We start from the raw sequence: 25,648 nt of genomic DNA, 5'->3' as shown, positions 1-25,648 counted from the left end.
GCGCACCTTCATAGGAACATAAAAACTTACAACAGTCAGGATCGAACCCGGTCCCCTGCAAACTATGAGGGAATGCTACCGCTAGGCTATGGACCTGGTTATATATACATACATATAGATATATATATATATTATATATATTATATATATATTATATTATATTGATATATATATATATAGATATATATATATATATATTATATATATATTATATATATATATATTATATATATATATATATATTAATATATAGTTATTATATTTTTATATATAAATATAGGGGTGGATGGAAATCCTCCCCTCTCGTTTTTTTTTTTTTTTTAATTTTCCAAAAAGAAGAACAGAGAAGGGGGCCAGGTTGAGAATTTTCCCTCTAAGGGCCCAGTCTGTTCTTACGCTACCTCGCCAAAAACGCGGGAATTGGCGAATCGTATGATAAAAAAAAAAAAAAAATTTATATTAGATATATATATATCTTTTTAAACATGTTTCTATCTTAATTTATGTTATGTTCACTGGTTTAACCATTCCTAACAGCTCTGAAGATTGTTCACCAGTACATCAACTGTTTTAAAGGCTTAAGGTGGTGATTAGTTCACCCCCCTACTGTTATTCTCTTCCTGGGTGGGCAAATTGTCTAGCATCTGGCTCTTTCCTGAAAATCAAGTTCTCTTAAATCTGCTGCTGTTATTGTTGCTTTCCTTGGACCTTCTCTATTAACTCTTTGTGCTTTCGGTGCAGCATCGAACATTGAGATGGCTATAATCTAGTTTTGCCTTATCTAGGTTATGAAGAAATTATAAATACATAATACTAAATACATAACATGAAATTAAGATAGAAACATGTTTGTAAAAAAGTTAGAATGAAGTAGTTTTATAGATTTGTGTGGGTGAATGAATGTAAAGAATGACAGGGCATGTTTTATGTAGACGACTACGTGAAATTAAGAAGTTGTATGAAGTAGAGATTGTACAACAGATGTGGCCCATGAAGGTAGCACTGTCTACTTTACAGTACAATTACTGTATGTAATTAGGAATAGTCGGTATTTATATAGTGTGCGTGGACAGGATGGGACCACAGTGAAGCCTGGGATATTATTACCTAGGTAGGGGGCTGGTGGTAGGGCGAGAAAGAATACTTCCCAACGTATTCCCTGCGGTCGTGATGGCGCACCCTTAAAAGGGGAGGGAGCGGGGGGCTGGAAATCCTCCCCTCTCGTTTTTTTTTTTTATTGTCCAAATGAAGGACAGAGAAGGGGGACAGAGGTGAGGATATTCCCTAGCTAAGCCAGTCTCTGTCTCTTAACGTATACCTCGCTAATGCGGGAAATGGCGAATAGTATGAAAGTAAGAAAAATTATATATTATTTATATATATATATATATATATATTATATATATATATATATTATATATATATATATATTATATATGTAGATATATCCCTGGGGATAGGGGATATTAAGAGTACTTCCCACGTATTCCCTGCGTTTTGTCGTAGAAGGCGAATAAAAGGGGAGGGAGCGGGGGGCTGGAAATCCTCCCCTCTCGTTTTTTTTTTATTAATTTTCCAAAAGAAGGAACAGTGAATTGGGCCAGGTGAGGTATTCCCTCAAAGGCCCAAATTCCTCTGTTCTTTAACGTACCTCGCCTGATGCGGGAATGGCGAATAGTTTGAAAGAAAAAAGAAAAGATATTTATATATATATATATATATATATATATATATATATATATAATATATATATATATTATATATATATATATATATATATATATATATATATATATATATATATTTCTTTTAAATCTCGCCATTTCCCGCAATACGCGATGTAGCGTTAACAACAGAGGACTGGGCCCTTCTTATTTTGGCATATCCTCACTTGGGCCCCCTCTAGTTCCTACTTTTGCGGAAAATTAAAAAGAAAACGATGTGAGGGTGAGGATTTTTCCTGCCCCGCTCCCTCCCCTGTGTAGTCGCCTTACGTTAGCGCAGGGAATAAGTGGGAAAGTATTTTTTCCCCTATCCCAGGGTAATATAAATATATATTATATATATATATTATATTAATATATATATATATATTGCGAGACGTTTGGATGTTAATGTGCTGAGAGGTTGCAACTGGACGGGATGTCTGATCATTATCTTGTGGAGGCTAAAGGTGTAAGATTTGTATGTGTTTTCAGAAAGAAGATGTGTATGGTTGGGGTGGGAAAGAGGGTTGGTGAGTGTAAGTGAGCTAGGGAAGGAGACCTGTGTGAGGACCTAGTTACAGGAGAGACTGAGTACAGAATGGAAAAAAGGTGAGAACAATGGAAGTAAGTGGGAGTGGTGGGAGGAAGGGATGGAATTTAGGAAATCAGTGATGGATTGCGCAAAAGATGCTCTGTGGCATGAGAAGTGTGGGGAGGTGGGTTGATATAGGAAAGCTGTACGTGAGTGGTGGGATATATGAAGAACAGTAAGAGTATTAGTTGAAAGAGAAGAGAGAGCATTCGACGATTTTTGCTGGCGAAAAAAAATGCAATCTGAGTGGTTGGAGAGAGGATAGGGAGAAGAGATATGAGAAGGAGATCGAGATAGAGGATAAGGAAGATAGCGAAGAAGGAAGAATGAAGATATAGAGATAAGAGGATTGAGAGAAGAAGAGATAGAAGGAATGAAAAGAAGATAGATGTATAGTGAGAGATTGATAAGAATAGAAGGAGTGAGAATAAAGAAGACAGAGAGAGATAAGAGCTAGATAGAGGCGATAGAGATGTATAAAAGAAAGAAGAAAAAAGATAAGATAGAGAGATATTGAGAAGATGAAAAGAGGAGGAAAGAGATTGAGAGATAAGGATGAAGGAGGAGAGAGTATAGAGAAAGAGGGATAGAGAGAGAGATGAAGGGAGGGGATATTCCCGAGAGATAGAGGAAGCAGAGAGATAGAGAAGAAGAAGACGTGGGAGAGTGAGATAGTGATATGAAGTTGGAGAAGATGTTAGATTGTGTGATGAGATGAGAGTATGTGGAAGAGATGAGAGGAGATGGAGAGATAGAGAGATAGAGAGATTGAGTGTCGTGATAGATGATGGGCGAGCTTCGTGATAGATAGATAGGAGAGAGATAAGAGATAGGGAAGAGCGAGAGTGAAAGACGTGAGATCAGTGATAGAGATATAGATCGAGAAGAGAGAAGAAGAGGATGGACGAGAGAAAGATAGGAGATTGTGTGAGAGAGAGAGAGAGAGAGCAGAGATCGGGTAGATGTTAAGAAGAAGAGAAGTAGAGAGAGATGTAGATGAGAGATGATAAGTTAGATAGGAAGGAGAGAAGAGAATGATCAGAGACAAGTACTGTATAAAAAGAAAGAGACAGTGAGGTCAAAAGTGAGGAAAGGTGTTGCTAAGAGGTGAAAAAAAAAAAAGGGCAAATGAGAGTTGGGGTGAGTATGAGTATCATTAAATTTTAGGGAGAATAACAAAGATGTTCTGGAAGGATGGTATAAAAGTGCCCGTAGACAAGGGATCGCAAATGGGAACTTCAGTGAAGGGCGCAACATGGGGCATCAGGTGGATAAACATGTAGCTCAGTTGGTGATGTGAGAAGAGATGGAGGTGTGCGTATTTTGAAGGTTTGTTGAATGTGTTTGATGATAGGAGTGGCCAGATATAGAGTGTTTTGGTCGAGGTGGTGTGCAAAGTGTGAGGGTTAGGAAAATGATTTGGTAAAATGAGAGAGCGTTGTGAAAGCTTAGCGGAAGATGAAAGCCGGCAAGGCGAGAGCTGGTTTGGATGGTATTTGCAGTTGGAATTATTAAAAAAGGGGGTGGTGGACGGTATTGTTGACTGGGTGGTTAGGTTATTTAATGTATGTATGCTCATGGTGAGGTGCCTCGAGGATTGGACGGAATGCGCGTGCACTGTGCCAAAGTGCTTGTACAAAGGCATTGGGGGATTAAGAGTGACGTGCTAAAGTACAGAGGTATATGTTTGGTGGTGGAGTAGGGTAATATTAATATTAGGGAGGTTATTGAGTGGAGAGGGTTAGGAAGGTTGTACAGAGAATCAGATGCGGGGAAGAGCAGTGTTGGTTTCAGAAGTTGTAGAGGATGTGTGGATCAGGTGTTTGCTTTGAAAATGTACTTGAGAAATACTTAGAAAAGCAAATGGATTGGTATTGTTGCATTTTTGAGATCTGGTGGAAGGGCTTATGATTGAGTTGATTAGAGATGCTCTGTGGAAGGTGTTAAGAATATATGGTGTGGGATGGACAAGTTGTTCCGAAGCTGTTGAAAAGTTTTTATCGAGGATGTAAGGCTTGTGACGTGTAGGAAGAGAGGAAAGTGATTGGTTCTCAGTGAATGTAGGTTTTGCGGGCAGGGGTGTGTGATGTCTCCGTGGTTGTTAATTTGTTTATGGATGGGTGTTTGTTAGGGAGGTAAATGCAAGAGTTTTGGAAAGAGGGGCAAGTATGAAGTCTGTTGGGGATGAGAGGTGCTTTGGGAAGTGAGGTCAGTTGTATTGTTCGCTGTTGTGATACAGCGCTGGTGGTGATTATGTGGAAACTGCAGAAGAAGCTGGTGATGGATTTTGGGTAAAGTGTGTGGAAAATGACGAAAGTTAAGAGTAAATCGTGAAGAAGAAGCAAGGTTATTAGGTTACGTAGGGGTTGAGGGTCAGTAAATAGGGAGGTGAGTTTGTATGGAGAGAAAAAACTGGTAGGGAAGTGGGGAAGTGTTTTAGATATTCTGGGAGTTGGCGATCTGATCAGCGGATGGAAAACCATGGAAGCGGAAGTGGATCATAGGGTGGGGGAGGGGGCGAAAATTCTGGGGGCCTTGAAGAATGTGGGGGAAGTCGAGAAACAATTTATCTCGGTAAAGCAAAAAAAATGGGTATGTTTGAAGGAATAGTGGTTCCAACAATGTTGTATTCAGGTTTTTCGCGAGGCGTGGGCTATGGATAGAGGTGTGGCGAGGAGGATGGATGTGCTGGAAATGAGCTGTTTTGAGGACAATGTGTTGTGTGAGGTGGTTTGAATCGAAGGTGAGTTAACGTTAAGGCGTAAGAGAGATGTGTGGGAATTAAAAAGAGCGTGGTGAGAGAGCAGAACGAGGGTGTTTTGGAAGTGGTCTTGGGACATTGGAGAGGAGTGAGTGAGAAAGGATTGACCGAGAGGGATATATGTCTTGTCGGAGGTGGAGGGTGTAAGAAAGGAGAAGAGGGAACCAAAAATTGGAGGTGGAAAGTTCGGAGTGAAAAAGATTTTGTGTGTTCGGGGCCTGAACAGGCTGGGAGGGTGAAAGGAGGGCAAGGATAGAGTGAATTGGAGCGATTGTGGTATACGGGTTGACGTGCTGTCAGTGGATTGAATCAAGGCATGTGAAGAGTCTGGGGTAAACCATGGAAAGCTGTGTAGGGTAAGTATATTTTTGCGTTGTGTGGACGTTAAAAATGTATATACATGTATAGGGGGGGGTTGGGCCAATATTTCTTTGAAGTATGTTTCCTTGCGCTACCTCGCTATAACGCGGGAGAGAGACAGCGACAAAGTATAAAAAAAAAAAATATATTTATATATAGTTTATACTATATATATACTTTATATATATATATATTATATGATATATAATATATATATATATATTATATTATATATATATCCGTTGAATTGCATCTGGTCCTCTATAAAAACTCAAGTTAACCTCTGTTCAATTAAATGCTTAAAAGCGATAACGATTTACCATGTTTAAGGTCTGGGGTTATCGTAGTGATTTTTCCAGCATGAAGTATGTGGCTACTCCATGTTTTTCTACGAGGGGTAGCCCACATGCTCTGGATACATATCACCTGAAATTATACTGTTCACAGATTTTAATCAGGTGTTCAATTTCTTTCTTGAATGATCGATCTTTAGAAGTTTGGTCTGTTCATTTGTGATCTATGTTAATCTTTGTGGCAATGATGTTGAGAGAGAGAGTCGAGATAGAGCGAGCGTAAGAGCTCTAGACAGATCGACGTAGAGCGCGCAGATCTTCTCTGTACATATATATATATGTATATATATTATATATATATTATATATTATATATATATATAATCTATAATATTTATATATTCTATATATATATATAGTATATTAGATATATTATTATATATATATATATATATATATATATATTTTTCCCGGGGTTAGGGCGGAAGAGAAACAATTACTTTCCACGTTATTCCCTGCGTGTTCGTACATGGCGCTAAAAGGGAATGGAGCGGGGGGCTGGAAATCCTCCCCTCACCTTTTTTTTTTTATGTTTTCCAAAAGAAGGAACAGAGAAGGGGGCCAGGTGAGAATTTTCCCTCTAAGGCCCAGTCCTGTTCTTAACGCTACCTCGCAAACGCGGGAAATGGCGAATCGTATGAAAAAAAAAAAAAAAAATTTATATATATATATATATATCTTTTTAAACATGTTTCTATCTTAATTTCATGTTATGTTCACTGGTTTAACCATTCCTACAGCTCTTGAAGATCTGTTCACCAGCTACATCAACCTGTTTTAAAAGCTTAAAGGTGGTGATTAGTTCACCCCCCTACTGTTTTCTCTTCCTTGGTGGGCAAATTTCTAGCCTCTGGCCTTTCCCTGAAAATCAGTTCTCTTAAATCTGCTGCTGTTATTGTTGCTTTCCTCTGGACCTTCTCTATTAACTCTTTGTGCTTTTTCGGTGCAGCAATCGAACTTGAGAAGCATAATCTAGTTTTGCCTTATCTAGGATATGAAGAAATACTAAATACATAATACTAAATACATAACATGAAATTAAGATAGAAACATGTTTAAAAAGATAGAATGAAGTAGTTTTATAGCATGAGTGGTGAATGAATGTAACAGAATGACAGGACATGTTTAATGTAGACGACATACGTGAAATTAAGAAGTTGTATGAAAGTAGAGATTGTACAACAGATGGGGCCCCTTGAAGGTAGCACTGTCTCTTTACAGTACAAATACTGTATGTAATTAGGAATAGGTAATTATATAGTGTGCATGGACAGGATGGGACACAGTGAAGCCTTGGCGATATTATTACCTGGTAGGGGCTGGAGGATAGGGGAGAAAGAATACTTCCCACGTATTCCCTGCGTGTCGTAGAAGGCGACTAAAAGGGGAGGGAGCGGGGGGCTGGAAATCCTCCCCTCTCGTTTTTTTTTTTTATTTTCCAAAAGAAGGAACAGAGAAGGGGGCCAGGTGAGGATATTCCCTCTAAGGCCCAGTCCTCTGTTCTTAACGTTACCTCGCTAATGCGGGAAATGGCGAATAGTATGAAAGAAAGAAAAATATATATATATATATATATATATATATATATATATATATATATATATATATATATATATATATATATATATATATGTATATATATCCCTGGGGATAGGGGATTAAGAGTACTTCCCACGTATTCCCTGCGTGTCGTAGAAGGCGACTAAAAGGGGAGGGAGCGGGGGGCTGGAAATCCTCCCCTCTCGTTTTTTTTTTATTAATTTTCCAAAAGAAGGAACAGAGAATTGGGCCAGGTGAGGGTATTCCCTCAAAGGCCCAATCCTCTGTTCTTAACGCTACCTCGCTGATGCGGGAAATGGCGAATAGTTTGAAAGAAAAAAGAAAAAAGATATATATATATATATATATATATATATATATATATATATATATATATATATATATATATATATATATATATATATATATATATATATATATATATATATATTTCTTTTAAACTATTCGCCATTTCCCGCAATAGCGAGGTAGCGTTAACAACAGAGGACTGGGCCTTTTTTGGAATATCCTCACTTGGCCCCCTCTGTTCCTACTTTTGGAAAATTAAAAAAGAAACGAGAGGGGAGGATTTCCTGCCCCCCGCTCCCTCCCCTTTTAGTCGCCCTCTACGACGCGCAGGGAATACGTGGAAAGTATTCTTTCTCCCCTATCCCCAGGGAAAATATAAATATATATATATATATATATATATATATATATATATATATATATAAGAGAGACTTTTGGATGTTAATGTGCTGAGAGGTGCAACTGGAGGGATGTCTGATCATTATCTTGTGGAGGCTAAGGTGAAGATTTGTATGGGTTTTCAGAAAAGAAGAGTGAATGTTGGGGTGAAGAGGGTGGTGAGAGTAAGTGAGCTAGGGAAGGAGACCTGTGTGAGGAAGTTCCAGGAGAGACTGAGTACAGAATGGAAAAAGGTGAGAACAATGGAAGTAAGGGGAGTGGGGGAGGAATGGGATGTATTTAGGGAATCAGTGATGGATTGCGCAAAAGATGCTTGTGGCATGAGAAGAGTGGGAGGTGGGTTGATTAGAAAGGGTAGTGAGTGGTGGGATGAAGAAGTAAGAGTATTAGTGAAAGAGAAGAGAGAGGCATTTCGACGATTTTTGCAGGGAAAAAATGCAATTGAGTGGGAGATGTATAAAAGAAAGAGACAGGAGGTCAAGAGAAAGGTGCAAGAGGTGAAAAAAAGGGCAAATGAGAGTTGGGGTGAGTGAGTATCATTAAATTTTAGGGAGAATAAAAAGATGTTCTGGAAGGAGGTAAATAAAGTGCGTAAGACAAGGGAGCAAATGGGAACTTCAGTGAAGGGCGCAAATGGGGAGGTGATAACAAGTAGTGGTGATGTGAGAAGGAGATGGAGTGAGTATTTTGAAGGTTTGTTGAATGTGTTTGATGATAGAGTGGCAGATATAGAGTGTTTTGGTCGAGGTGGTGTGCAAAGTGAGAGGGTTAGGGAAAATGATTTGGTAAACAGAGAAGAGGTAGTGAAAGCTTTGCGGAAGATGAAAGCCGGCAAGGCAGCAGGTTTGGATGGTATTGCAGTGGAATTTATTAAAAAAGGGGGTGACTGTATTGTTGACTGGTTGGTAAGGTTATTTAATGTATGTATGACTCATGGTGAGGTGCCTGAGGATTGGCGGAATGCGTGCACAGTGCCATTGTACAAAGGCAAAGGGGATAAGAGTGAGTGCTCAAATTACAGAGGTATAAGTTTGTTGAGTATTCCTGGTAAATTATATGGGAGGGTATTGATTGAGAGGGTGAAGGCATGTACAGAGCATCAGATTGGGGAAGAGCAGTGTGGTTTCAGAAGTGGTAGAGGATGTGTGGATCAGGTGTTTGCTTTGAAGAATGTACGTGAGAAATACTTAGAAAAGCAAATGGATTTGTATGTAGCATTTATGGATCTGGAGAAGGCATATGATAGAGTTGATAGAGATGCTCTGTGGAAGGTATTAAGAATATATGGTGTGGGAGGAAAGTTGTTAGAAGCAGTGAAAAGTTTTTATCGAGGATGTAAGGCATGTGTACGTGTAGGAAGAGAGGAAAGTGATTGGTTCTCAGTGAATGTAGGTTTGCGGCAGGGGTGTGTGATGTCTCCGTGGTTGTTTAATTTGTTTATGGATGGGGTTGTTAGGGAGGTAAATGCAAGAGTCTTGGAAAGAGGGGCAAGTATGAAGTCTGTTGGGGATGAGAGAGCTTGGGAAGTGAGTCAGTTGTTGTTCGCTGATGATACAGCGCTGGTGGCTGATTCATGTGAGAAACTGCAGAAGCTGGTGACTGAGTTTGGTAAAGTGTGTGGAAGAAGAAAGTTAAGAGTAAATGTGAATAAGAGCAAGGTTATTAGGTACAGTAGGGTTGAGGGTCAAGTCAATTGGGAGGTGAGTTTGAATGGAGAAAAACTGGAGGAAGTGAAGTGTTTTAGATATCTGGGAGTGGATCTGTCAGCGGATGGAACCATGGAAGCGGAAGTGGATCATAGGGTGGGGGAGGGGGCGAAAATTCTGGGGGCCTTGAAGAATGTGTGGAAGTCGAGAACATTATCTCGGAAAGCAAAAATGGGTATGTTTGAAGGAATAGTGGTTCCAACAATGTTGTATGGTTGCGAGGCGTGGGCTATGGATAGAGTTGTGCGCAGGAGGATGGATGTGCTGGAAATGAGATGTTTGAGGACAATGTGTGGTGTGAGGTGGTTTGATCGAGTGAGTAACGTAAGGGTAAGAGAGATGTGTGGAAATAAAAAGAGCGTGGTTGAGAGAGCAGAAGAGGGTGTTTTGAAGTGGTTTGGGCACATGGAGAGGATGAGTGAGGAAAGATTGACCAAGAGGATATATGTGTCGGAGGTGGAGGGAAGCAAGGAGAAGAGGGAGACCAAATTGGAGGTGGAAAGATGGAGTGAAAAAGATTTTGTGTGATCGGGGCCTGAACATGCAGGAGGGTGTAAGGAGGGCAAGGAATAGAGTGAATTGGAGCGATGTGGTATACAGGGGTTGACGTGCTGTCAGTGGAGTGAATCAAGGCATGTGAAGCGTCTGGGGTAAACCATGGAAAGCTGTGTAGGTATGTATATTTGCGTGTGTGGACGTATGTATATACATGTGTATGGGGGGGGTTGGGCCATTTCTTTCGTCTGTTTCCTTGCGCTACCTCGCAAACGCGGGAGACAGCGACAAAGTATAAAAAAAAAAAAAATATATATATATATATATATATATATATATATATATATATATATATATATATATATATATATATATATATATATATATATATCCGTTGAATAGCATCTGGACCTCTATAAAAACTCATGTTAACCACTGTTCAATTAAAGCTTAAAATCGATAACGATTTACCTGTTCTAAGGTTGGGGTTATCGTAGTGAATTTCCAGCATGAAGTATGTGGCACCTCCATGTTTTTCTCCGAGAGGGAAGCCCACATGCTCTGGATACATCTCACCTGAAAAACATTACACAGATTTAATCAGTTGTTCAATTTCAATTCTTTAATATGCTATATAATTTTGTTCTTTTCAAAGGTTCAACAATGTTCAACAAATATGCCCATAATATGCTCTCTCTCTCTCTCTCTCTCTCTCTCTCTCTCTCTCTCTCTCTCTCTCTCTCTCTCTCTCTCTCTGTACATATATATATATGTATATATATTTATATATATATATATATATATATATATATATATATATATATATATATATATATATATATATATATATATATATATATATATATATATATATATATATATATATATATATATTATTCCCGGGGATAGGGGAGAAACAATACTTCCCACGTATTCCCTGCGTGTCGTACAAGGCGACTAAAAGGGAATGGAGCGGGGGGCTGGAAATCCTCCCCTCTCCTTTTTTTTTTTATAGTTTTCCAAAAGAAGGAACAGAGAAGGGGCCCAGGTAAGGATATTCCCATAAAGGCCCAATCCTCTGTTCTTAACGCTACCTCACTATCGCGGGAAATGGCGAATAGTATGAAAAAAAAGAAAAAAAAAAAAAAAATATATATATATATATATATATATATATATATATATATATTTATATCATTATTATCATCATTATTACTTTGCTTTGTCGCTGTGTCCTGCGTTAGCGAGGTAGCGCAAGGAAACAGACGAAAGAATGGCCTAACCCACCCACATACACATACACATCCACACACGAAATCTATACATACCTATACATCTCAACGTATACATATATATACACAAAATGAAAATAACCACCCCTTTCCCCAAAGGTGCACGAGGCAGCGCTAGGAAAAGAAAACAAAGGCCACATTCGTTCACATTCAGTCTCTAGCTGTCATATGATAATGCACCTTAACCACAGCTTCCTTCCCACATCCAAGCCCCACAAAACTTTCCATGGTTTACCCCAGACGCTTCACATGCATTGGTTCAATCCATTGACAGCACGTCGACCCCGGTATACCACTTCGTTCCAATTCACTCTATTCCTTGTACGCCTTTCACCCTCCTGCATGTTCAGGACCCGATCACTCAAAACCTGTATCACTACATCTTTCCACTTCCAATTTGGTCTCCCACTTCTCGTTCTCTCGACCTCTGACACATATGTCCTCTTGGTCAGTCTTTCCTCACTCATTCTCTCCATGTGACCAAACCATTTCAAAACACCGTCTTCTGCTCTCTCAACCACACTCTTTTTATTACCTCACATCTCTCCTACACTATTATTACTTACTCGATCAAACCACCTCACACCACATATTGTCCTCAAACATCTCATTTCCAGCACATCCACCCTCCTCCGCATAACTCTATCTATAGCCCATGCCTCGCAACCATATAACATTGTTGGAACCACTATTCCTTCAAACATTCCCATTTTTGCTTTCCGAGATAATGTTCTCGACTTCCACACATTCTTCAACGCTCCCAGAACTTTCGCCTTTACGCCCACCCTATGATTCATTTCCGCTTCCATGGTTCCATCCGCTGCCAAATCCACTTCCAGATATCTAAAACACTTCACTTCCTCCAGTTTTTTTCCATACAGACTTAACTCCTAATTGACTTGTCCCTCAACCCTACTGTACCTAATAACCTTTCTCTTATTCACATTTACTCTCAGCTTTCTTCTTTCACATACTTTACCAAACTCAGTCATCAGCTTCTGCAGTTTCTCACATGAATCAGCCACCAGCGCTGTATCATCAGTGAACATCAACTGGCTCACTTCCTAAGCTCTCTCATCTACAAGAGACTGCATACTTGCCCCTCTTTCCAAAACTCTTGCATTCACCTCCCTAACAATCCCATCCATAAACAAATCAAACAACCATGGAGACATCACACACCCCTGCCGCAAACTTACATTCACTGAGAACCAATCACTTTCCTCTCTTCCTACACATACACATGCCTTACGTCCTCGATAAAAACTTTTCACTGCTCCTAACACCTTGACTCTCACACCATGAATTCTTAATACCTTCCACAGAGCATCTCTATCAACTCTATCATATGCCTTCTCTTGATTCATAAATGCTACATTCAAATCCATTTGCTTTTCTAAGTATTTCTCACATACATTCTTCAAAGCAAACACCTAATCCACACATCCTCTACCACTTCTGAAACCACACTGCTCTTCCCCAATCTGATTCTCTGTACATGCCTTCACCCTCTCAATCAATACCATCCCATATAATTTCCCAGGAGTACTCAACAAACATATACCTCTGTAATTTGAGCACTCACTTTTATCCCCTTTGCTTTTGTACAATGGCACTATGCAAGCATTACGCAAATCCTCAGGCACCTCATCATGAGTTATACATACAACCACTCAACAATACAGTTACTCCCTTTTGTAGTAAATTCCACTGCAATATCATCCAAACCCGCTGCATTGCCGGCTTTCATCTTCCGCAAAGCTTTTAATACCTCTTCTCTGTTTACCAAATCATTTTCCCTAACCCTCCAACTTTGCACACCACCTCCACCAAAATACCCTATATATGCCGTTCTATCATCAAACACATTCAACAAACCTTCAAAATACTTATTCCGTCTCCTTTTCACATCACCACTACTTGTTATCACCTCCCACTTGCCCCCTTCTCTGAAGTTCCCATTTGTTCCCTTGTCTTACTCACTTTATTTACCTCCTCCCTAAAATTTGATGATACTCTCTCACCCCAATTCTCATTTGCTCTCTTTTTCACATCTTGCACCTTTCTCTTGACCTCCTGCCTCTTTCTGTAATACATATCCCAATCATTTGCATTATTTCCCTGCAAAAATCGTCCAAATGCCTCTCTCGTCTATTTCACTAATAATCTCATTTCTTCATCCCCACCACTCACTACCCTTTCTAATCTGCCCACCTACCACGCTTCTCATGCCACAAGTATCTTTTACGCAAGCCATCACTGCTTCCCTAAATACATCCCATTCCTCCCCCACTTCCCGTACTTCCTTTGTTCTCACCTTTTTCCATTCTGTACTCAGTTTCTCCTGGTACTTCGTCACACAAGTCTCCTTACAAAGCTCACTTACTCTCACCACTCTTTTCACCACAGCATTCTCTCTTCTTTTCTGAAAACCTCTACAAACCTTCATCTTAGCCTCCATAAGGTAATGATCAAACATCCCTCCAATTGCACCTCTCAAGACATTAACATCCAAAAGTCTCTCTTTCGCGCGCCTATCAATTAACACGTAATCCAATAACGCTTTCTGGCCATCTTTTTTGCTTACATACGTATCCTTATGTATATCTCTCTTTTTAAACCAGGGATTCCCAATCACCAGTCTTTTTTCAGCACATAAATCGATAAGCTCTTTACCATTTCCATTTACAACACTGAACACCCTAAGTACACCAATTATTCCCTCAACTGCCACATTACTCACCTTTGCATTCAAATCACCCATCACTATAACCCGGTCTCGTGCATCGAAACTACTAGCACACTCACTCAGCTGCTCCCAAAACACTTGCCTCTCTTGGTATTTCTTCTCATGCCCAGGTGCATATGCACCAATAATCACCAATCTCTCTCCATCCACTTTCAGTTTTACCCATATCAAACTAGAGTTTACTTTCTTATTCTCTATCACATACTCCCACAACTCCTGTTTCAGGAGTAGTGCTACTCCTTCCCTTGCTCTTGTCCTCTCACTAACCCCTGACTTTACTCCCAAGACATTCCCAAACCACTCTTCCCCTTTACCGTTGAGCTTCGCTTCACTCAGAGCCAAAATATCCAGGTTCCTTTCCTCAAACATACTACCTATCTCTCCTTTTTTCTCATCTTGGTTACATCCACACACATTTAGACACCCCAATCTGAGCATTCGAGGAGGATGAGCAATCCCCGAGTGATTACTTCTTCTGTTTCTCCTGTTCCCTTCCCCTTTAGTCGTCCTCTACGACACGTTAGGAATGCGTGAGATGTATTCTTTCTCCCCTATATATATATATATATATATATATATATATATATATATATATATATATATATATATATATATATATATATATATATATATATATATATATATATATATATATATATAAATATATATATATATAAAGAAAGTTAAGAGTAAATGTGAATAAGAGCAAGGTTATTAGGTACAGTAGGGTTGAGGGTCAAGTCAATTGGGAGGTAAGTTTGAATGGAGAAAAACTGGAGGAAGTAAAGTGTTTTAGATATCTGGGAGTGGATCTGGCAGCGGATGGAACCATGGAAGCGGAAGTGGATCATAGAGTGGGGGAGGGGGCGAAAATCCTGGGAGCCTTGAAGAATGTGTGGAAGTCGAGAACATTATCTCGGAAAGCTAATATGGGTATGTTTGAAGGAATAGTGGTTCCAACAATGTTGTATGGTTGCGAGGCGTGGGCTATGGATAGAGTTGTGTGCAGGAGAGTGGATGTGCTGGAAATGAGATGTTTGAGGACAATGTGTGGTGTGAGGTAGTTTGATCGAGTAAGTAATGTAAGGGGAAGAGAGATGTGTGGAAATAAAAAGAGCGTGGTTGAGAGAGCAGAAGAGGGTGTTTTGATATGGTTTGGGCACATGGAGAGAATGAGTGAGGAAGATTGACCAAGAGGATATATGTGTCGGAGGTGGAGGGAACGAGGAGAAGTGGGAGACCAAATTGGAGGTGGAACGATGGAGTGAAAAAGATTTTGTGTGATCGGGGCCTGAACATGCAGGAGGGTGAAAGGAGGGCAAGGAATACAGTGAATTGGATCGATGTGGTATACCGGGGTTGAAGTGCTGTCAGTGGATTGAATCAGGGCATGTGAAGCGTCTGGGGTAAACCATGGAAAGTTGTGTGGAGCCTGGATGTGGAAAGGGAGCTGTGGTTTCGGGCATTATTGCATGACAGCTAGAGACTGAGTGTGAACGAATGGGGCCTTTGTTGTCTTTTCCTAGTGCTACCTCGCACACATGAGGAGGGAGGGGGATGGTATTCCATGTGTGGCGAGGTGGCGATGGGAATGAATAAAGGCAAACAGTGTGAATTGTGTGCATGGGTATATATGTATGTGTCTGTGTGTGTATATATATGTGTACACTGAGATGTATAGGTATGTATATTTGCGTGTGTGGACGTGTATGTATATACATTGTGTATGGGGGTAGGTTGGGACATTTCTTTCGTCTGTTTCCTTGCGCTACCTCGCAGACGCGGGAGACAGCGACAAAGCAAAAAAAAAAAAAAATATATATATATATCATTAAATTTTAGGGAGAATAAAAAGATGTTCTGGAAGGAGGTAAATAAAGTGCGTAAGACAAGGGAGCAAATGGGAACTTCAGTGAAGGGCGCAAATGGGGAGGTGATAACAAGTAGTGGTGATGTGAGAAGGAGATGGAGTGAGTATTTTGAAGGTTTGTTGAATGTGTTTGATGATAGAGGGTGTTTTGGTCGAGGTGGTGTGCAAAGTGCGAGGGTTAGGGAAAATGATTTGGTAAACAGAGAAGAGGTAGTAAAAGCTTTGCGGAAGATGAAAGCCGGCAAGGCAGCAGGTTTGGATGGTATTGCAGTGGAATTTATTAAAAAAGGGGGTGACTGTATTGTTGACTGGTTGGTAAGGTTATTTAATGTATGTATGACTCATGGTGAGGTGCCTGAGGATTGGCGGAATGCGTGCATAGTGCCATTGTACAAAGGCAAAGGGGATAAGAGTGAGTGCTCAAATTACAGAGGTATAAGTTTGTTGAGTATTCCTGGCAAATTATATGGGAGGGTATTGATTGAGAGGGTGAAGGCAGGTACAGAGCATCAGATTGGGGAAGAGCAGTGTGGTTTCAGAAGTGGTAGAGGATGTGTGGATCAGGTGTTTGCTTTGAAGAATGTGTGTGAGAAATACTTAGAAAAGCAAATGGATTTGTATGTAGCATTTATGGATCTGGAGAAGTCATATGATAGAGTTGATAGAGATGCTCTGTGGAAGGTATTAAGAATATATGGTGTGGGAGGCAAGTTGTTAGAAGCAGTGAAAAGTTTTTATCGAGGATGTAAGGCATGTGTACGTGTAGGAAGAGAGGAAAGTGATTGGTTCTCAGTGAATGTAGGTTTGCGGCATGGGTGTGTGATGTCTCCATGGTTGTTTAATTTGTTTATGGATGGGGTTGTTAGGGAGGTGAATGCAAGAGTTTTGGAAAGAGGGGCAAGTATGAAGTCTGTTGGGGATGAGAGAGCTTGGGAAGTGAGTCAGTTGTTGTTCGCTGATGATACAGCGCTGGTGGCTGATTCATGTGAGAAACTGCAGAAGCTGGTAACTGAGTTTGGTAAAGTGTGTGAAAGAAGAAAGTTAAGAGTAAATGTGAATAAGAGCAAGGTTATTAGGTACAGTAGGGTTGAGGGTCAAGTCAATTGGGAGGTGAGTTTGAATGGAGAAAAACTGGAGGAAGTGAAGTGTTTTAGATATCTGGGAGTGGATCTGGCAGCGGATGGAAACATGGAAGCGGAAGTGGATCATAGGGTGGGGGAGGGGGCGAAAATTCTGGGAGCCTTGAAGAATGTTTGGAAGTCGAGAACATTATCTCGGAAAGCAAAAATGGGTATGTTTGAAGGAATAGTGGTTCCAACAATGTTGTATGGTTGCGAGGCGTGGACTATGGATAGAGTTGTGCGCCGGAGGATGGATGTGCTGGAAATGAGATGTTTGAGGACAATGGGTGTTGTGAGGTGGTTTGATCGAGTAAGTAACGTAAGGGTAAGAGAGATGTGTGGAAATAAAAAGAGCGTGGTTGAAAGAGCAGAAGAGGGTGTTTTGAAATGGTTTGGTCACATGGAGAGAATGAGTGAGGAAAGATTGACCAAGAGGATATACGTGTCGGAGGTGGAGGGAACGAGGAGAAGAGGGAGACCAAATTGGAGGTGGAAAGATGGAGTGAAAAAGATTTTGTGTGATCGGGGCCTGAACATGCAGGAGGGTGAAAGGAGGGCAAGGAATAGAGTGAATTGGAGCGATGTCGTATACCGGGGTTGACGTGCTGTCAGTGGATTGAATCAAGGCATGTGAAGCGTCTGGGGTAAACCATGGAAAGCTGTGTAGGTATGTATATTTGCGTGTGTGGACGTATGTATATACATGTGTATGGGGGTGGGTTGGGCCATTTCTTTCGTCTGTTTCCTTGCGCTACCTCGCAAACGCGGGAGACAGCGACAAAAAAAAAAAAAAAATATATATATATATATATATATATATATATATATATATATATATATATATATATATATATATATATATATATATATATATATATATTTATATATATATATATATATATATATATATATATATATATATATATATATATATATATATATATATATATATATATATCCCTGGGGATAGGGGAAAAAGAATACTTCGGACGCATTCCTCAAGTGTCGTAAAAGGTAACTAAAGGGAACGGGAGCAGGGGACTAAAAACCCTCTCCTCCGTATATTTTAACGTTCTAAAAGAAAAAACAGGAGTCAGGCAGGGAGTGCTCATCGTAACAGACGGGTCAGATTGTGGTGTCTAAATGTCTGTGGATGTAACCAAGATGCGAAAAAAGGAGAGATAGGTAAAATGCTTGACGAAAGGAACCTGGATGTTTTGGCTCTGAGAGAAACAAATCTCAAGGGTAAAGGGTAAGAGTGGTTTGGGAATGTTTTGGGAATAAAGTCAGGGGTTAGTGAGAGGACAAGAGCAAAGGAAGAAGTAACACTACTCCTGAAACAGTTGTGGGAGTATGTGATAGTGTAAGAAAGTAAACTCTAGACTGATATGGGTAATACTGAAAGTGGATGGTGAGAGATGGGTGATTATTGGTGCATATGCACCTGGGCATGAGAAGAAATATCAAGAGAGGCATGTGTTTTGGGAGCAGCTGAGTGAGTATGCTAGTCGTTTTGATGCACGAGACCGGGTTATAGTGATGGGTGATTTGAATGCAAAGGTGAGTAATGTGGCAGTTGAGGGAATAATTGGTGTACTTAGGGTGTTCATTGCTGTAAATGGAAATGGTGAGGAGCTTGTAGATTTGTGTGCTAAAAAGGGAGTGGAGATTGGGAACATCTGGTTTCTAAAGAGATATACATAAACATACGTATGTAAGTAGGAGAGATGGCCATAGAGCGTTATTTTACTGCGTGTTAATTGATAGGCGCGCGAAATAGAGACTTTTGGATGTTAATGTGCTGAGAGGTGCAACTGGAGGGATGTCTGATCATTATCTTGTGGAGGCGAAGGATAAGATTTGTAGGGGTTTTCAGAAAAGAGGAAAATGTTGGGGTGAAGTGAGTGGTGAGAGTAAGTGAGCTTGGGTAGGAGACTTGTCTGAGGAAGTACCAGGAGAGACTGAGTGCAGGATGGAAAAAGGTGAGAGCAAAGGATGTAAGGGAAGTGAGGAGGAATGGGATGTATTTAGGGAAGCAGTGATGATCTGCGTATAAGATGCCTGTGGCATGAGAAGCGTGGGAGGTGGGCAGATTAGAAAGGGTAGTGAGTGGTGGGATGAAGAGGTTAAGATTGTTAGTGAAAAAGAAGTAAGAGGCATTTGGACGATTTTTGCAGGGAAATGATGCAAATGATTGGGGGATGTATAAAAGAAAGAGGCAGGAGGTCAAGAAAAAGGTGAAAGAGGTGAAAAAGAGGGCAAATGAGAGTTGAGGTGAGAGAGTATCATTAAACTTTAGGGAGAATAAAAAGATGTTATGGAAGGAAATAAATAAGGTGCGTAAGACAAGAGAACAAATGGGAACATCTGTGAAGGGGGCTAATGGGGAGATAATAACAAGTAGCGGTGATGTGAAAAGGAAATGGAGTGAGTATTTTGAATATTTCTGAAGTGTGTTAGATGATAGAGTGGCAGATATAGAATGTTTTGGTAGAGGTGGTGTGCGAAGTGAGAGTGTCAAGGAGAATGATTTGGTAAATATAGAGGAGGTAGTGAAAGCTTTGCGGAAGATGAAAGGCGGCAAGGCGGCATATTTGGTTGGTATTGTAGTGGAATTTATCAATAAATGGGGTAACTGTATTGTTGGCTGATTGGTGAGGGTATTCAATTTGTGTATGGTTCATGGGGAAGTGCCTGAGGATTGGCGGGATGCATGTATAGTGCCATTGTACAAAGGCAAAGGGGATAAAGGTGAGTGCTCAGAATACAGAGGTATACGTTTTTTGAGTATTCCTGGGAAATCATAAGGGAGTGTGTTGATTGAGAGGGTGAAGACATGTACAGAGCATCAGACAAAGTGATAGAGGATGTGTGGATCAGGTGCTTGCTTTGAAGATTGTATGTGAGAAATACTTAGAAAATAAATAAATATATATACATATATATATATATATATATATATATATATATATATATATATATATATATATATATATATATATATATATATATATATATATATATATATATATATATATATATATTATTTACTTTTGCTTTGTCGCTGTCTCCCGCGTTAGCGAGGTAGTGCAAGGAAACAGACGAAAGAATGGCCCAACCCATACACATGTATATACATACACGTCCACACACGCAAATATACATACCTATACATCTCAATGTAAACATATATATACACACACATACATATACATATATACACACGTAAATAATTCATACTGTCTGCCTTTATTTATTCCCATCGCCACCCCGCCACACATGGAATACCATCCCCTTCCCCCCTCATGTGTGCGAGGTAGCGCTAGGAACAAAGGCCCCATTCCTTCACACTCAGTCTCGAGCTGTCATGTAATAATGCACCGAAACCACAGCTCCCTTAACAAATCCAGGCCCCACACAACTTTCCATGCTTTACCCCAGACGCTTCACATACCCTGGTTCAATCCATTGAGAGCACGTCGACCCAGGAATACCAAATCGTTCCAATTCACTCTATTCCTTGCACGCCTTTCACCCTCATGCATGTTCAGGCCCCGATCACTCAAAATCTTTTTCAATCCATCTTTCCACCTCCAATTTGGTCTCCCTCTTCGCGTTCCCTCCACCTCTGGCACATATATCATCTTGGTCAATCTTTCCTCACTCATTCTCTCCATGTGACCACACTATTTCAAAACACCCTCTCTGCTCTCTCAACCACACTCTTTTTATTTCCACACATCTCTCTTACCCTTAAATTACTTACTCGATCAAACCACCTCACACCACATATTGTCCTTAAACATCTCATTTCCAGCACATCCACCCTCCTCCGCACAACTCTATCCATAGTCCTCGCCTCGCAACCATACAATATTGTTGGAACCACTATTCCTTCAAACATACACATTTTTGCTTTCCGAGATAATGTTTTCGACTTCCAAACATTCTTCAAGGCTCCCAAAATTTTCGCCCCCTCCCCCACCCTATGATTCACCTCCGCTTCCATGGTTCCATCCGCTGCCAAATCCACTCCCAGATATCTAAAACAATTTACTTCCTCCAGTTTTTCTCCATTCAAACTTACCTCCCAATTGACTTGACCCTCAACCCTACTGTACCTAATAACCTTGCTCTTATTCACATTTACTCTTAACTTTCTTCTTTCACACACTTTACCAAACTCAGTCACCAGCTTCTGCAGTTTCTCACATGAATCAGCCACCAGCGCTGTATCATCAGCGAACAACAACTGACTCACTTCCCAAGCTCTCTCATCCGCAACAGACTGTATACTTGCCCCTCTTTCCAAAACTCCTGCATTCACCTCCCTAACAACCCCATCCGTAAACAAATTAAACAACCATGGAGACATCACACACCCCTGCCGCAAACCTACATTCACTGAGAACCAATCACAAACCTCTCTTCCTACACGTACACATGCCTTACATCCTCGATGAAAACTTTTCGCTGCTTCTAACAACTTGCCTTCCACACCATATATTGTTAATACCTTCCACAGAGCATCTCTATCAACTTTATCATATGCCTTCTCCAGATCCATAAATGCTACATACAAATCCTTTTGCTTTTCTAAGTATTTCTCACATACATTCTTCAAAGCAAACACCTGATCCACACATCCTCTACCACTTCTGAAACCACAATGCTCTTCCCCAATCTGATACTCTGTACATGCCTTCACCCTCTCAATCAATACCCTCCCATACATTTTACCAGGAATACTCAACAAACTTATACCTCTGTAATTTGAGCACTCACTCTTATCCCCTTTTCCGATGTACAATGGCACTATGCAAGCATTCCGCCAATCCTCAGGCACCTCACCTTGAATCATACATACATTAAATAGCCTTACCAACCACTCAACAATACAGTCACCCCCTTTTTTCATAAATTCCACTGCAATACCATCCAAACCTGCTGCCTTACCGGATTTCATCTTCCGCAAAGCTTTTACTACCTCTTCTCTGTTTACCAAATAATTTTCCCTAACCCTCTCACTTTGCACACCACCTCGACCAAAACACCCTATATCTGCCACTCTATCATCAAACACATTCAACAAACCTTCAAAATACTCACTCTATCTCCTTCTCATATCACCACAACTTGTTATCACCTCCCCATTAGCCCCCTTCACTGAAGTTCCCATTTGCTCCCTTGTCTTACGCACGTTATTTACCTCCTTCCAAAACATCTTTTTATTCTCCCTAAAATTTAATGATACTCTCTCACCCCAACTCTCATTGCCCTCCTTTTCACCTCTTGCACCTTTCTCTTGACCTCCTGCCTCTTTCTTTTATATATCTCCCTCTCATTTGCATTTTTTCCCTGCAAAAATCGTCCAGAAGCCTCTCTCTTCTCTTTCACTAATAATCTTACTTCTTCATCCCACCACTCACTACCCTTTCTAATCAACCCACCTCCCATGCTTCTCATGCCACAAGCATCTTTTGCGCAAGCTATTACTGCTTCCCTAAATACATCCCATTCCTCCCCGACTCCCCTTACCTCCTTTGTTCTCACCTTTTTCCATTCTGTACTCAGTCTCTCCTGGCACTTCCTCACACAAGTCTCCTTCCCAAGCTCACTTACTCTCACCACTCTCTTCATCCCAACATTCTCTCTTCTTTTCTGAAAACCCCTGCAAATCTTCACCTTCGCCTCCACAAGATAATGATCAGACATCGCTCCAGTTGCACCTCTCAGCACATTAACATCCAAAAGTCTCTCTTTCGCGCGCCTATCTATTAACACGTAATCCAATAACGCTCTCTGGCCATCTCTCCTACTTACATACGTATACTTATGTATATCTCGCTTTTTAAACCAGATATTCCTAATCACCAGTCCTTTTTCAGCACATAAATCCACAAGCTCTTCACCATTTCCATTTACAACGCTGAACACCCCATGTATACCAATTATTCCCTCAACTGCCACATCACTCAACTTTGCGTTCAAATCACCCATCACTATAACCCGGTCTTGTGCATCAAAACCACTAACACACCCATTCAGCTGCACCTAAAACACTTGCCTCTCATGATGTTTCTTCTCATGCCCAGGTGCATATGCACCAATAATCATCCATCTCTCTCCATCAACTTTCAGTTTTACCCATATCAATCTTGAATTTACTTTCTTACATTCTATCACATATTCCTACAACTCCCGTTTCAGGAGTAGTGCTACTCCTTCCCTTGCTCTTGTCCTCTCACTAATCCCTGACTTTACTCCCAAGACATTCCCAAACCACTCTTCCCCTTTACCCTTGAGCTTCGTTTCACTCAGAGCCAAAACATCCAGGTCCCTTTCCTCAAACATACTACCTATCTCTCCTTTTTTTCTTATTTTTCTTATCTTGGTTACATCCACACACATTTAGACACCCCTAATCTGAGCCTTCGAGGAGGATGAACACTCCCCGCGTGACTCCTTATTCTGTTTCCCGTTTTAGAAAGTTATGGGTTCGACCCTCGGCGGTATGCGAATGCGCCCGGTTATGAACGCTAAACTCTACTCCATGGAGGTGTAATTTGGCTAATAGTTAAGGCGTTTATAGTTACTATCTATATCCTTCAAGAGCCTTACCCATTGTTATGTTAATGAGTCAACTGATATGCGTTTTATCTAGTTTTAATAACCGTTTCTATGATGAACTTAAGTATAAATTTTACTGTATCTATGGAAAGGAACGGGAATTTCTCTTTCGTGCAGATTCGGTTCATATTTTGACTATTCCTATAATTTCAGTTTTCCTCACTCAGTTTATACTAAGATTTAAGGATTCTATATAATTTCCAAAGAATCTTGAAATCTTACATATAAGACCAAAACATCTGTGCTTTGCTTCGCTGCGCGACGACGATATGCCTTCCAGAGAAATCATAATATTTATCGAAATTTACTGAAACTTATCTAACCGTCAACTCTTTTTGTTTCGGAATCTTTTGGAAATCTTTGGAACTTCAGATATGTATGTGTGTGTGTGTGTGTGTGTGTGTGTGTGTGTGTGTGTGTGTGTGTGTAATACTATTTTCTTCAGCAGAAGCAATAGCTCTTTTATCCATATGGAACTATAGCCAGTATTCAAGAGCCATACGAAGGTCGGTCGACCTTGTGAAGGCGACGAAGCTTTGCATTGTCAACTTGGTAATGCAACGCAAGTCGACGCTCATTGGCTGGCTGGTATGACTATACAATGAATTATTGGAACGTTGCAAAATGGCCTTCGCTAAGGGACCCCCTTGGGAAGAGACTTTACGACGGAAAATGATCGCTAATAATTACATATTCTATCTCTTAAATGATTATTTATCCATTAAATGCCTTCGAAAAGATTATCATCTTATGCTATAGAGATATGAATTCGAATTAATGTTGCAGGAAAATATCTTTTCGAGACTGGTGCTATGTTATATAGTCTTTGATGTTTTGCCAGAAACATTCTCATGTAGCGTAAGACTCGCACCAGTCTCGAAAATATATTTCCCTGTAACTTTTATTCGAATTCATTTCTCTTTAGCATAAGAGAATGATATTTTCGAATGCGTTTAAAGCATAGATAATCATTTAACCGATAAAATATGTAATTATTAACGATTATTTTCCGTCGTAAAGTCTCATCGCAAGGGGGTCCCCTTACAAAGGTCACTTATGCAATGTTCCAATAATTCACCGCATAGTCATACCAGCGTCGACCTGCGTCGCACTTACCGCGACGATGAGAAGCCTCCTCGCCCTCGCAAAGTCAACCGCCCGTCGTATGGTTCTTGAATACGGGCCATGGCATGTTCTATGCTGGAACTGTTAAAACGAAATGTTAACAGTGTACACGATAATCGGACAACAGATGATTGTTGTGGCACCATATATCGTTGCCCTGGCAACTAAAACAGTTACTAGACATCACAATAATCTGGGGAAGAAAGCAATATTTCCTAAAAAGGAGTGAACAATTCAGTGACTCGGCAGTCGTCACCTACTGATAGAGGGCGGGTTCGTTAATTTCGAGCAAGAGACTTCCATCATTCATGACGCGTTTGAAAAGGGTGAGCAAGGACAGCTTCCTTACTTATATATGGGGCTGGTGACATCCAGACTCCATTGCGTGCGGTAAAGCAGAGTAGAGAAAATGGATTGATGTTCATATTTTCAACTCTGAACCAGGGTTCAGTACTACATATATGAACAAAATCACCAATTTTGAGCAAAAGTCAACACTAGCAAAACCATTATAAGAAGCTCCACTCCCAGCCTTGTAAATCCATTCCTTTCTGTCCAGTAAACATCATTCACCACATGGTTTACAAGGCAAACTGAATGAGCAAAAGAATCTCAATGTTCTGGAATACGGTAAAGCACATA

At 40.3% G+C, this 25,648-nt stretch overlaps 1 protein-coding gene across 1 annotated transcript in view; it reads right to left on the bottom strand.

Annotated features, from left to right (window-relative positions):
- The window catches only part of LOC139760929 (DBH-like monooxygenase protein 1), a 407,440-nt gene that overhangs the window by 85,246 nt on the left and 296,546 nt on the right, over positions 1-25,648 (bottom strand). Inside the window, exon 8 of the mRNA XM_071684706.1 lies at positions 10,691-10,795. Coding sequence (XP_071540807.1) covers positions 10,691-10,795 — 105 coding nt within the window. The remainder of the gene's footprint in view (positions 1-10,690; positions 10,796-25,648) is intronic.

This window comes from Panulirus ornatus, chromosome 38 (assembly GCF_036320965.1).
Source record: "Panulirus ornatus isolate Po-2019 chromosome 38, ASM3632096v1, whole genome shotgun sequence".
Taxonomy (NCBI): Eukaryota; Metazoa; Arthropoda; class Malacostraca; order Decapoda; family Palinuridae; genus Panulirus; species Panulirus ornatus.
The sequence above is the reverse complement of the archived record's forward strand: the minus strand, read 5'-3'. Positions and strand labels throughout refer to the sequence as shown.